The sequence below is a fragment of the Fukomys damarensis genome, unplaced genomic scaffold, assembly GCF_012274545.1.
Source record: "Fukomys damarensis isolate Sample0158 unplaced genomic scaffold, DMR_v1.0_HiC HiC_scaffold_33, whole genome shotgun sequence".
Taxonomy (NCBI): Eukaryota; Metazoa; Chordata; class Mammalia; order Rodentia; family Bathyergidae; genus Fukomys; species Fukomys damarensis.
In genome coordinates, this window is record NW_022900945.1 from 28,396,379 (window position 1) to 28,410,052 (window position 13,674).

General features: G+C 35.6%; 1 protein-coding gene across 15 annotated transcripts in view; it reads left to right on the top strand.

Annotated features, from left to right (window-relative positions):
• Window positions 1–3,751, top strand: part of Tlcd4 (TLC domain containing 4) — a 90,114-nt gene extending 86,363 nt beyond the window's left edge. For all 15 annotated transcript variants that reach the window (XM_010639908.3, XM_010639902.3, XM_010639900.3 and 12 more), the window contains one exon: window positions 2,464–3,751. In XM_010639908.3, the coding sequence (XP_010638210.1) occupies window positions 2,464–2,782 (319 nt within the window). In that variant the 3' untranslated portion in view covers window positions 2,783–3,751. The remainder of the gene's footprint in view (window positions 1–2,463) is intronic.
• Window positions 3,752–13,674: the final 9,923 nt, after the last annotated feature.

Consider the following 13,674-nt stretch of genomic DNA (forward strand, 5'->3'; position numbering starts at 1 on the left):
ACCTGTCAGAACTTGTTTTCTCTTTTTTTTTTTTTGGTACTGGAGATCAACTCAGGACCTTGTGCTTGCAAGGCAGGCAGCAGAAACACTGAGCTAAATCCCTGGCTACACATTGTTCTTTCTGGATCACAATTTACATTTTTCAATTTTTTTCTGCTCTGCCTTTTGCCCATAATTCTTACTACCAGTCTGGCTAAAAGCAGCCAATAGTGCCTATTGATTGAATAGTACCACAGATTGAATGTTGGACTGCCTTGAAATTTCCTCCACCAGATTAGTCTACCACCCTTAATCTCACTCTCCTACAAAGTCTCAGGGCTTGAGAAAAATGTAGACAAATTTTCTGCCAGAGATTAACAGACGTGGCCTATAGTTCAACTGCTAGTGGAGTCCTTGTTCCCAAATGAAACCTCCTGAGCCTGGTTTTTATTGTTTGCATTCCTGTCAGCATTCTAGCCTTCTGAGCTCTGACAAGAATCACCCATCAGGCTCTGTTACAACTTTCTAAGACTTTTATGTGTCATATCCTCAAACCTTTCCAAACACCTCCCACAAACCAGTTTTAGAGGCTTCCGAAGAACATGGGTAGGTCACAGTAAAGTCCCCATTCTTTTTACTAGTGTTCTGTATTTCTCATCACTGAGACATAATACTCAACACCCACAACTTAGGAAAGGAGAGATTTAATTTCTTCGCAGTTTCATTCCATGATCAGCTGGCATTGTGGCAGAAGGGCATGGTAGAACAACACTGCTTAAATTCATGGCAGCTGAGAAGCAGAGCAGGGCAAGGATGCCAGAGAGGAATGGGTTAGTGAAGGACTATACTTACTACCTAAGGTACACTTCCATCACCCACCCAGACATACCCAGAGTGTACTAATCTCCTAAACTTTTCTTAATCCACTGACGTTGTCACATTAGGATTAAATGGTCACAGCAAACTACTGAATATCCCTCTACTGCAGTTGTGTTCTCTATACAAAAAAGACTTTAATATTATATTATCTCTTTCTTTATATTATAGTCAAATGTTCTTTTCTCTCAGGTGGGACATCAGATTCAAAATACCTAAAAACAGCGGGACAAGTTCTCTGCATTCTCTTGATCTGCATGTGGCCTCTCTATCTGTTCACTTAATCAGTCCTGCTTGACATATGAGAATCAGCTAATAATTTCTTCCTCAGTCTTGCAGCCTCTTCTCCATCTCTGCTGTTGGTTCCCTAGTTCATCACCTCTACCTTGGGCTGACTTACCAGCTTCTAACTGTACTGTTCAGTAGAATAGTCACATACCATATACAGGGTAAGTGTCCCTTATCTAAAATGCGTGAGACCAGAGAGGTTTCAGATTTTTTACTTTGTAGGAGTTTGGAATATTTGTATGTGCACAGTGAGATCTCTTTGGGGAGGAGACCGAAGTCTAAACATTCATTTATGTTTAATATACACTGTATACACAGAACATAAAGGTACATTTAGACAATATTTTAGTGTACCCATATTTTAACTCATTCTTGTTTTCTATCTGTATGTCTTTTCTAATGAGATGTTTAATTTATTTTATCCTTGTTTTAATTGAGTTGTTTCCATATGGTTGGTTTTCATAAATTCTTGGTATGCCACTGATATACTTTATCGTACATGTACATATATATTTTTCTCCCAGTGGATGATTATCTTTTCATACTCTTAACAGTATTTCACAGAGTGAAGTTTTAATTTTAGTGAAGTCCCACTTATCATTTTCCCCCGTGATTTTCACTTTTGGTGCTATAGCAAAAGACTATCACCAAACCTGAGAGCATGTAGATTTTTTTCCTGTTTTTTCTGGAAGTTTTATAGTGTGTTTTACATGGAGGCCTTTAGTCCACTTTGAATTAATTTCTGCATGAAAGTGTAAGATCTCTGCTTAAGTTCATTTTTCTGCACATAGATATAGAGTTGTAGTTTTATCGAAAAGATATTCTTTCTCTATTGAATTATCTTTATGCCTTTGTCAAAAATCATTTGAAAATATTTGTACGAGTCTATTTGTGAGCTTTCTGTTTTATTCATTGATTTATTCTGTATTATCACCAGTGCTGTGCTATCTTGATTACTATAGCTTTATAACAAGCTTTTAAAGTGGGTAGTGAGTCCTTCAATTTTGTACTTTTTTTTGTTGTTGTTGTTGTTTTGCTTTTTGAGACAGGGTCTCACTAGAGACTGATCTGGAATTCACTATGTAGCCAGGCTGGTCTCGAACTCATGGCGATCCTCCTGCCTCAGCCTCCTGAGTGCTGGGGTTACAGGTGTGCACCACCACACCCAGCTAGTTTTGTACTTCTTTGATATTGGATCGGCTATTCTAAGCCCTTTGCCTCTTCATATAAATCCTAAGGGAGTGTTGCTTGGCTTCTAAATAAATTTAAAAAATAGGATGTTGCAGAATAAATGTGATGTTTCTTTAATTCTCTTTTCAGGTGGTTCTTTGAAGCTCTGAAGTATCCAAAGTTTTCCAAAGCTAATGTCATCAATGGAATTCTCATGACAGTGGTGTTCTTCATTGTGCGGATTGCTGTAATACCTCCTTTCTATGGCTTCTTGTATTCTGTGTATGGAACAGAACCCTACATCAGGCTGGGATTTGTAATCCAATATTCCTGGATCTCTACTTGTATTGTTTTGGATGTGATGAATGTCATGTGGATGATCAAAATCTCTAAAGGGTGCATCAAAGTCATCTCTCTCATCAGACAAGAGAAAGCCAATAACAGTCTTCAAAATGGAAAACTTGATTAAAGGTGTGGTTTATCTAACACCTTTGTTTAGATAAGCAATCTTCATTATTACCCAACATTATATTTACTAATAGGATGGATTGGCATGTTCTTGTGCTTCCTTATGAATTCTAATTGTTATTCAGGGTTTCAGTGTCATATTTTCTTCTTTTTAGAAGAAACTAAAATTTAGTCTTTATTCCAAGATTTTCTGTTTTCTTCTGCATTAAAAGCATGGATAAAATCTTAAAATTTTAAATAAAAATTATAGATATAATGGTGAATCTTTTCAAAAATCTCATAGCCTGCATTAGTATTTTTCTCTGTGGAAAGATGACTGATAATTTGGTGCACTTGGTGTGCTACCACTTTTGCTGAAAAGATGAGAACATTTTTAAATCTGTAAATAACTCAACATTTTTTTGTGTTGTACTTTTTTCTTAGGTCAACACCTATGTAGGTTTTTACTTCCAAATTGTTGACATGATCTTTTCTCCAGGCTATTAAAAGTGACACTTTCTATTTTAGATATGCAATTATCTATTAGCAATGAAGTATTTTACTCATTTTGAGGATTTTTCGTTAGTTTGATCATGGAATATACTTCCTGGATTTTAAGATTTTTTTTAAGATATCACTTATTTTTATTTTAGCATTTTTATCAACTTATTTTTATTTTGTAGTAAGGCTTAAGGCAGATTTTATGGACCTCCTTCAAGGGTGAGATTCTTATAAGAGTTCACACTGATAAGTGACTGGGCTGCTGACGGTGAGCCTTTCAGAGCATTCAGTGATACAGCTACTGCAGCACGCGTGCCATGGTTTCACTGCCACAGGACTAGGCTAATTCTGTAGAAGAGAACTCACAAGGAAAAGCACTGCAACGTGGCTGGCTGTTTCCCTTTCATTTTTTTCTAAGAATAATATTGCTGTGCATAAAATCTCCCGAGTTTGGAACCTGACATCATCAGTGGTCGTCTTATGCAATATGTTTTGTCATGCTCCTAAAATAGGCCTCTTCTGGACCAGACCAAAATGACAAAATAATCAGTATTCGTGTTTTACTCAGTTTACATGCACACTTTTTTTCTCAGCACTTTGAGTGCTTTGAACTTCTGTCTTTCTTAAAAAAGCAGGAAGGAATAAGATAATTTATTCCAAGCTTTCTGGTTATCAAAATTATTGTCTTAACATGAAAATAAATGACTCTCTGTGTGTGTGTATGTGTGTGTGTGTGTGTGTGTGTGTGTGTATATACTTTGGTTTTTGTAGTCCTAATATAGAGTTATTTAACTCTTGTAGCTTTTATTTATTTTTCTCAAACACTTGACTTTAATGATGTTCTTAACCTAAGGTGGGAAAAATTAATTCAACTAATGGTAAATACTTGAACTTAATTGAACCCAAACCAAAAGATTTAATCCGTTCAGTTTCCCAATTTGAAGGAAAATGTTTGATTCACTTTTATTGTTTGTGTTATGATGATGAAAGGAGGCTAGCTGAATGTAATCAAGACTTTTATTTTGATTTGACTTTCCCGTGTGGCTAGATCCAGATAAGTTCTAGAACATTTAAAAATGGGAATTGAAAATTCAGTCAATAACTAAATGATGAAATGAGGTTGATTGGCTTATAAGAGGTACATTTGCTGGGTGTGGTGGCTCATGCCTGTAATCCCAGCACTCGGGAGGCCGAGGCAGGAGGATCACTGTGAGTTTGTGACCAGCCTGGGCTACATAGTGAGTGCCAGGTCAGCCTTAACTACACGGTGAGACCCTGTCTCAAAAAACCCAAAATTAAAAAAAAAAAAGAGGTACATTTATTTTTGACAAAGTAATATAAAATACAGGTATTTATTTTTAAAGCAGCTAATATTAATATTGATAATTGATCATTAAATTTATTGATGACATCATAGTCACTTAAATATGTATTGGTTGTCTAGAAGGTGAGGGTGTAGGAAAAAAAGTGATTTTATCTTGTTCATGCTCTTGAAAGCAAAGTGACTTTTTAAAAAAGGACGACATTTATATTATGAAACTTTTGGAACTCATTCCTTTACAAAAATAAACATTGAAATAAACATTTTTGACTCCTTGGATATTTTTCTAATTCTGAACACAGATTTTAAATTCAGCATCTAAACGATATGATAAAAAGCTACATTAGTGAGTTTCCTTGTAGTAGTTTCAATAGTTGTTTCATGCTTGAAACTTCACTTTTACTTTCATTCACATTACCTTTCACTGATGGTATAGATGCTCACTAATAGTATATTTAAAATAGCAAAGTTTCAAACAAAGGCTTGCTATCTCCTTAGTCTGAAATCCCTGTCTTTTGTTGGCTGGATGACAGTTAATTCAGGATCCAAATTCACTTTATAAAAGTAGGTTGTGTACATATCTTCATAAAATAGAAATGAAATGGAAATGCCACTATAAACTGCCATGTTACTTTTAAGTCAGATCTTACAGGAGCTGTACTTTACTGTTCTGTAATTGTATCCACTACTTAAAATACAAGTAAAAGTAGAACATATTTGTTAAACAGTGAATTTTTAATTTACTAAATGACAAACTTTTGCTAGACATTTTAAATGTTAAGTATTTTGGGTACATGGATTAACTTTAATGATTATATTAGGTATTATAGTATGTAACAATGCTAATAAATTATTTGTAGAAAATAAAAGCAAATTGGTATACATTTTTAAGCAATTCTATTTTTCTAGAAAAGATTAGTGACAACCTGAATGTGTAGTATTCTAAAAAATAAGTTATTGTGAAACTTAAAAGTGAATGAAAATCAACTAGTAGCATGCAAGATCGTAGATCCTTCATTGCACAGTTTATTTGTGAGAATTCAAAACTTAATAGCTTGGATTTATAAAGTTTGCATTCTTATGTATAAATCTTGAGGATTCTTTGCATTTACGTAAAACTCAAAATGGCATTTTGTATGAGCTCAAAGTAACCCAATCTTAGATTACCCACAGTATATTATTTTTTTATTCCAACTGTTATTTAATTTCATAGACTAGTTCCCTGTTAAGAAATGAATCAGGTCATTATCATCTTTAAGAGAGACTTTGCTGTGTTAAAGATGACCCAATACTGTCTTAAAAGTTTAAAAACCTGCCTAGTTTGTAGATGTTTGAATCAAATTCTTTTCTAAATTTTAATAGTTGACTCATCAAATTTTACTCGCGTCAGTTTTTAAATTGTATACTTCCTCTGAGACACTGGGCATCTGGAGAGGGCTGTTCATGACAGCTTTACTGTCAGCAAGCAACACTGTTACACATTTAGAAACTTTCTCATGGAGATGCAGAGGGGACATGTGATCATAATGTCCATGTTTCTGCTGTTTCATTTTTTAATGGAAATAAATATGTTCCAAAAGACCCTATTAAACATTTGAATGAATTTTGATTTTTATGTTGCTCTTAACTCCAAATATGTGAATATATTTCTGAATTGGCTTTAGTCAGATGTGAAATTGAAAAACTTACGTGTCTGTTTACATTATCAGTTATATTTCATAGAAGCCAATGTATTTGTATATGTGTTTTGGATTCCATAAGACGTGAATGTGTCACTATCAGAAGAGGGGGCGCAGTGTTTTCAGCAGTAGGAGACAGTGCCGCAGTGAGCTGCTTCCTTTGCTCTGACATCCTGGAGGCACACACACCTCCCAGCCTTAACCACAACTGGCTTACACTACAGCTACTGATACAAAACACATGCGATGTTTGTAGCAACAAGAAAAGCTTGCAGGATCTGGAGGAGACACTAAGACTTCATTTCCCTTAAATGATGAAAACATCAATCTAGAAATTTTCTCTCTGAATCCCTCCAGTCCTTGCATTTCTTCTGCCTGATACTCCAGACTTATCAGTGCCTACCCCCAATAAGCCAACACCTTTCTGTGTCAACGTCTGAGACCTGCCATACATCCGTAAGCTTCCCAGACTTGTGGCAAGTTTAAAACTTTACAAATTGATTCTGTCCTTGAAAAAAGCACCATAAGATTAATAAATCCCAAGAGGCTACAGGAAGCCATTCAGCATTTAATACCTATTTACAGCACAAAGCAAAGCTAATTATGGTTTTATTTAGAAACATCTGTAATCACTCTCTTAAACTGGTTTAGAAGTGAGTTTTGTGAAGTGTTTAAACTAGGGGTTTATTGTAGGCAGGTAAATTTGCTTGAATGTTCTTAGGTCCTGTATCAGCAGGGGAGAGAAGGGAATTTAGCTGTTATGAGGTGGGATGGGGCCTGGCTTGGCAGGATTTTAGAGTACTGCTCTTCAATAGAGCAAACTTTGTTCTGGTGATGTTTCCTTAAATACAAGCTTACTGGCTAATGGATTATTTGGCGTTTCCCAGAGTACAACACTTACCCAGACTTCAAACAGCCTGTTTGATAAGATCATACCTACTTTGATTGGAAGATGTTTTTCATACCAGTAAAGAATTGTAGGCAGCTCCTAAACTTAGTTCATTTGCATTGAAAATGTTTACACTTACTCTGATTAGAAGAGTTTTGATATCTGACCCTAATACACAAGACCAAAAATAATGAGAAACATTTCTAAATCTCAAACATTTGTAAGTACAATACCTCTGGCTGAAAACTTGTTAAACATCATTTTTTCTTTATATTTCTCTGTAATTCTATAATGAAATTTGCATTAGTTACTTGTTACTTTTTGGTTATTGAAACAAAAATATATTTGTAAATAAAATTGCTGTGTATTTTTGTTTCTTGCTTGTTTCTGGTATAATTACATCTACTTTTTACTTAATGGACTTTTGTGTGTAATACTTTTAACTTGTAATTAGGATAAGTTATGAGAATTTGGGGGGTAATTGCTAGAATTTGTAATAATGCCATTTAGACTTTATTAGAAAAACTACTTGAAAACTAAAGTACATGCAATAGCTATAGTGATATATATACATATATATATATGTATATATATCTACAGTTTTTTTGAGAATATATAATACATAATATTGTTAAAGTTTTTGAAAGTCTCAAAATATACTCAACATTTTGAGAACAAACTTAATTTCCATAAGCTAAAGAACTTTTATTTATAAAATATAAAACTAGATAATTTATAAATCAGTGTTACTAAGACATCAGTAATTAGAGTACAATTTAGTATCCTTTATTTTGATTTCCAGTTCTTTATCTGAATTGATAATAAATGTTTTTTTGGTATTTTTGTTAAAAATTTTGAAGTTTGTACACTTTATTTGTATGTGTGCCATTTTAAAGTATATGCAAGTTCTAAGCAATAATCCGCATGTTGTACAAGTCCAGCATACTTTGTCATGAGTTTTATTTATAATTAATTTTAAGAATGGAAAAAAATTATGTAACCTCCTCCCTACCATGAACACTTTGGAATTTTCTTGTGCTAGAACACTACTATAATGTAGTACAAAGGTTGTATTTTGTGAAAAAAAAAATTAAAATCAATTTCATGCCAAAGTTTGCCTGCAAAGTACATTCTTTAATAATAATGAATATTATTCACTATTTTCCTCACATGATATTTTTCTCGCACCATATCTTCTAGCACCTGGATCCTAAAGGTAAATTTTTATTCCTCAAGAAGTTTGTAGAGCTTGTTTACATCCTTTCCTCTCCCTCTCATCCCTGGCAGGTCTTGGGCTTTAAGCAAACATTTTAGTTATGTTTGTTCATGGAAATAATGGTGCCATCTAATCTGCAGGCTCTTATAGGTTAAGTAAACCTTTGACATTTAGGTTTTTTTTTGTTTGTGCTGGGGATTGAACTCGGGACCTTGCACTTGTGAAGCAGGCGGCAGAACCACTGAGCTACATCCCTGGCCCACCATTTAGGTTTTTAAGCTTTCATTCTCCCTTAGACCTTTCATATTGTTTCAGTGTTTTTTTTTGTTGTTTGTTTGTTTGTTTTGGGTTTTTTTGCCATATGTGTTGGCTGGAGTTCCTTCCTTCTCAAATGATCCGCCTTAACCTTGCATCTTAGTCTGAGACTATCCAGTAGATCAGGAAACAGGGCACTTATCAAATAGGATACTGACGTAGTTTAGCCTTTGGTGAGTACTGTCATGCTTCAGAACATACCCAAAATGTGTCAAGACTGGCAAAGGAAGAGCTGAATTTCAGTAGCAGTCACAGCTGTCGGTGGAGGTGGCCCACAGGTAAAATAAGGATTTGGATTCCAGCTGAGTGGAAATGGGGGTTTTCTACCTGAGTCTCAAAATATAATTCATCCTTTATTCTCTAGTCCTTATCAAAGTCATGTGCTGCTTCACTTCCCATCCCTTTTAATGCTCCCTAGGTATGCATAAAATAAAGGATTTGGCAAATTTGTAACTTTTCCCCATGTTGGTAACAATCTGACACATGTTTCTGGATCTCCAACAAACAGAACTCTTCATCTAAGCACAGTGCACACCACTCCCTCTGCCTGAGTGGCTGTACCCATTGTCATTTATGGCACAGTGCTCACAGATCATATTTGCCATTATCCTTTCTTCGTCTACTTCCATGTCTGTGACCAATCTGGTTTCGTCATTTTACCAGATCATTGATTATACAGGCAGAAATTACCTGAGTTGAAATTTCAAAAAGGGAATAGAGATGATGAGCTACATTCCCATAGAGAAAATAAATATCAGAAAGAATTTTGGAGAAAAAAGGCAGGAGGAAGGGTTTTCAGAGAATAGGAAAAATAAGAAAATGTCATGTATCTATACATTGCATTTTGGTTGATGGTAGCATACAACAAAAATGAGTAGAAGTCATGCATGATCTGAATATAAGAAGTTTTATGATGTACTAAAATATACTATATACATATATACTTTATATCAGTGAGATACATAAATATATGTGCCAGTTTGTATACATGCTCAACTGTTGGGGGCATGATTAGGCCTGCAGTTTCAAGGTCATTTGTATTTGAGAAAGAACTCTTGACCAGTGATCCAGTCCCTCTGAGCAGAGGCAATAATGAGACTGGTCTGGTGCAGCAAGGGTCCTGGTTAGCTGTCTGAGCTTACAGAAGAGTTCAAGTTTCGATCAGTTGTACTACCCAAAACCCAACAATTAAGCTTTCTGGAAAGATCTGTGTTGCTAGGCAGGGTCATCATGAGGGCATTGAAAGATGAAATACGAAATGACTGATTTTTAAAATATACAATGTTTTTGACAGAAAGTTTATACACATAAATGGGAGGAGTTTAGAATGTGAATTGGAAGAGAGCAAGTTGGAAAGAGCAAGGTACTTAAAAGCCTGTGGTGGCCATGAAGAAGTATCTTAACATGAGTCAGTTTTGTTACCTGTAATGTTTGAAGTATTCTGACATCTTTTTCAATCTCCCATCCTATTAGCAAGAGCTTTAATTTGAAGCAAAGCAATTAGGAACAAGTGTAGCTTTGAAGGAGATAGTAGTATGATTTAGATGACTTTTGAGGGATATTTTCAGTGTCAGTTTGGCTGAATGACAATACAGATGTTAGGTTAAGTGTCAGAAAGACTAACTGCAAAGTGGTTAAGCCTGCTGATTAACTGGAGGAAAGAAATGAAAGGACCAAATCTAATAAATATTGTTGGAGGTGAGGGAAGGAGAGGAAAGAAAACCAAAAAGATTTGGAAAAATATAATAAGTTTGTGGAAAAAAGAAGTAGATGCCACTGGATTGTGATGTCAGAATGAGAAGCCACAGATGCAGCAGGAGGTTGGCCAGCTACTCTTGGCAACTCTCAAAGAGACCCTGTGGATAAGATGAAAAAGAAAGAATGAATAAAGTAGAAAGTATAGTAGTGTGAAGGGCAAAGTGGAGTTTGGGACAGACTTTTAACAATGTCAGGGCTGTTCAGCATTCAATCTCAAAAGCACTCTAAAAGGGCCAACCTGTTGTGGTTTTGATCACTTTTCTGATTCCTGACCCATTATCCTAAATTTGTCCTTTGGTACCTGTGAATCCCAGGTTCCCTACTGGTCAATGTCCCATGATGTACTCCACAATTTTCTCAGTTTGCTCTGTCCCCAGGTCTTGTGTCCCTCTTTGGTGTTGGCCCAGCCCACCAAGTCAAAGAGCTTCAGAAAAGTTTATAAATGATGGTCAAAGGCCAAGTAGAGTGGAGAGGATAAGGCTATTAATTTAACATTTAACTAGTGCTTGCTAGACTATCAACTGAGTTCCTGGAACAACCAAGATAAATTTATCTTGATCGACAGCCTAGCTTAGAGGTCAAAGATACTAGTTCACATCTACTCCAACCCCTATGAGACAATTAGTGGGAGCTCAACTTTTTCACAGTTTGGGCATGGACTTTCATATTTGGAATAACATGGTGTGAGGACTTGTCATCTGGGAGCTATGAGACTTGGATTCCAGTTTTGACTCGACTATATGATAACCATTTTACACAAGTGTTTTCAATTTACTGGCATTTGATTTTTCAATTTTAAAGTGAGAAGTCAAATGGGGTGAATTGAAGACTGTTTTTATTTCAAATTCCATCATTCAATGATTTTGGTAATTGGAAGTGGGTTTAGGATACAGTCCAAATAGCAAGCTATGAGCATAATTCCCATCAGACAGCAGTTCCAGAACATTGGTTTCAGTTGTGTATGCTTTTGCAGGTAGCTTAAATTCTAGTATTTACTGTGATTATATGCCTTTGAGTGGGGCCACATGTTTGGGATTCCATTTGCCTCACTTGCAAGAGGAGATGGTGTCATTTGCAATCAATGAACCTAGCCAAAAAGGCTGAATGTAGTATTTACAAAGTGCTTCTCAACATTCCTAGGGGGAAGAGATAAAGTTTTAATGATGTACTTTCCCACTATATTTGAAGCCAAGTTGATTTTTTAAAATATTCTTCCAAGTATTAAGTGTTTGAAAGATGTAAACATCTTCATCATGATATCCAAATATGGAAGTCATCTTTTTTGTTTCATACAATAAAAATATTCATCAGAGTGAAATTCAAAAATAAAAATGTAAATATTTATTCCCTCTCTCATTATTTGAATTGTCCATTATCTTGAGAAACTAGTTCATCACAAATGGGACAATTGCCTTGGTTAATCAGGACTTTTCCTACTCTTTTTTTTGGTATCAGGAATCAAACTCGGGACCTTGTGCTTTTGAGGTTTTGGTGGAACCACTGAGCTAAATCCCCAGCCCCAGGACTTTTTCTAAAATTCCTGTAATCTTAATGACCATAACCAAAGGCTGAGGGTTATTTGGTGGGTTTTTTTGTGAGTCAAACCAGTATGAAGTGGGATATGGGAATTGGCAATGCTTAATGTCTGTGCCTTGGTTGGATGAGTTAGAGACCAGCCTGGACTACATAGTGAGTTCCAGGTCAGTCTCAACTACATAGTGAGACCCTGTCTCAAGAAAAACAAAAACAACAACAACAACAACAACAAAAAGCCTACTAAAAATTTGGAGCTTTTTTTTTTAAAAAAATGAATCTAAGTTGTTTTATAAAAAGTGAAGCCAGAAGACCTACATTCCATCCCCTATCCCTTTTATAACTTTCCACAGTTTGTAAAATGCTGGTTCAGACTAAAGTGGTGACAGCGAAGATGAGAAATGGATGGATTCAGGACACATTTTAGAGATAGAGCTGGCAGTAGTTTTTGATGGACTATGAGAAGGTAAGAGGGAAATCTTTATAAATGATGATTTTTGTATGATTTTGGCTCAAACTGTGAGACCTGACTGAGTTAAAGTGACTCTGTGTTGGCCAGCTAATGTCCCAGAGACTGTTGTCTCACCCTCCCCTTATCTTCAACAGGGAAAACTGCTTAAACCCGAAATTATTTTTAAGATCTTAGAACATCTTGTAGGCATCTCTTAACCATCAACATGTGGCTGCTGAATACATAACAGCTGGCCACCTGTGCGAATCAGCAGACCATTAACCTTTGCCACCTGACTGCAAGCTTTGACTATTAACTCCCCCTGTAGCCCCTTATAAGAAGACCTCAGCCCCTGAGTTAGTGCCTCTTGGAACTACTGGGCTCCGGGAGTGCTGTCTGGCCAGACTAACAAAGGTCTGTTTCATTTCCAACTTGTCCAGTGTGTTCCTTCCCGGGTGTTTCTCGTGGCTGGTGAGCTCCTTGGAGTGGTTGGTAAGGCCTTGGTCTTAAAATTTTGGGGGCTCACCCCGGAAGACTGTTCCTGTATTTTAACAAGGAAGTTCACAGGAATAAATTTGAAAGGAGAGATGGAGGGAAAAATTTTAAAGCTAAAAACACTTCAAAAAGCTCCTGATCATGTACATACAATTTTGTAATATTATTGTTAAATTACAAGTCAAGTATGAAAATCTTTTTATATAGACTCTAAACATTAAAATACTTGTAAAAGGTTAATTTTATTCTCATTGTAGAAATAATACCTTCTTTTTAGCAATAAAAATTACCATGCTTAGTCTTTAAATATTTTCTTAATATAGCTTACTATGTGTAATTGTTTTGGTCATTGCCTAAGTTTTTAAAAAAGCAATGGGTTAGGACTGGAATTATGTCTGTAATGTCAGTCTGTTCAAACTAATGTAGCAAAATATATTAGCTTGCGTTGTTTATAAACAACAGAAATTTCTCAGAATTTTGGACATTAAGTCCAAGACTAAGGCACTAGTACATTTGATATTTAGTGAAAGCTTTCAAGTTCCACTTCCTGGTTCACAGGAAGTGTATTCTCATTGTATCCTTAGGTAGCAAGAGGCTAATGATTCCCTCTAGCTCCTTTTATAAGAACATTTAATCCCATTCATTAAGGCTACCTTCTCATCTCCTCTCAAAGGACTCACCTGCTAAAACTATCACCTTGAGGATTAGGACTTCAACATCTGAATCAAACATTGAGATCTTTTGTCTTAGTCATTT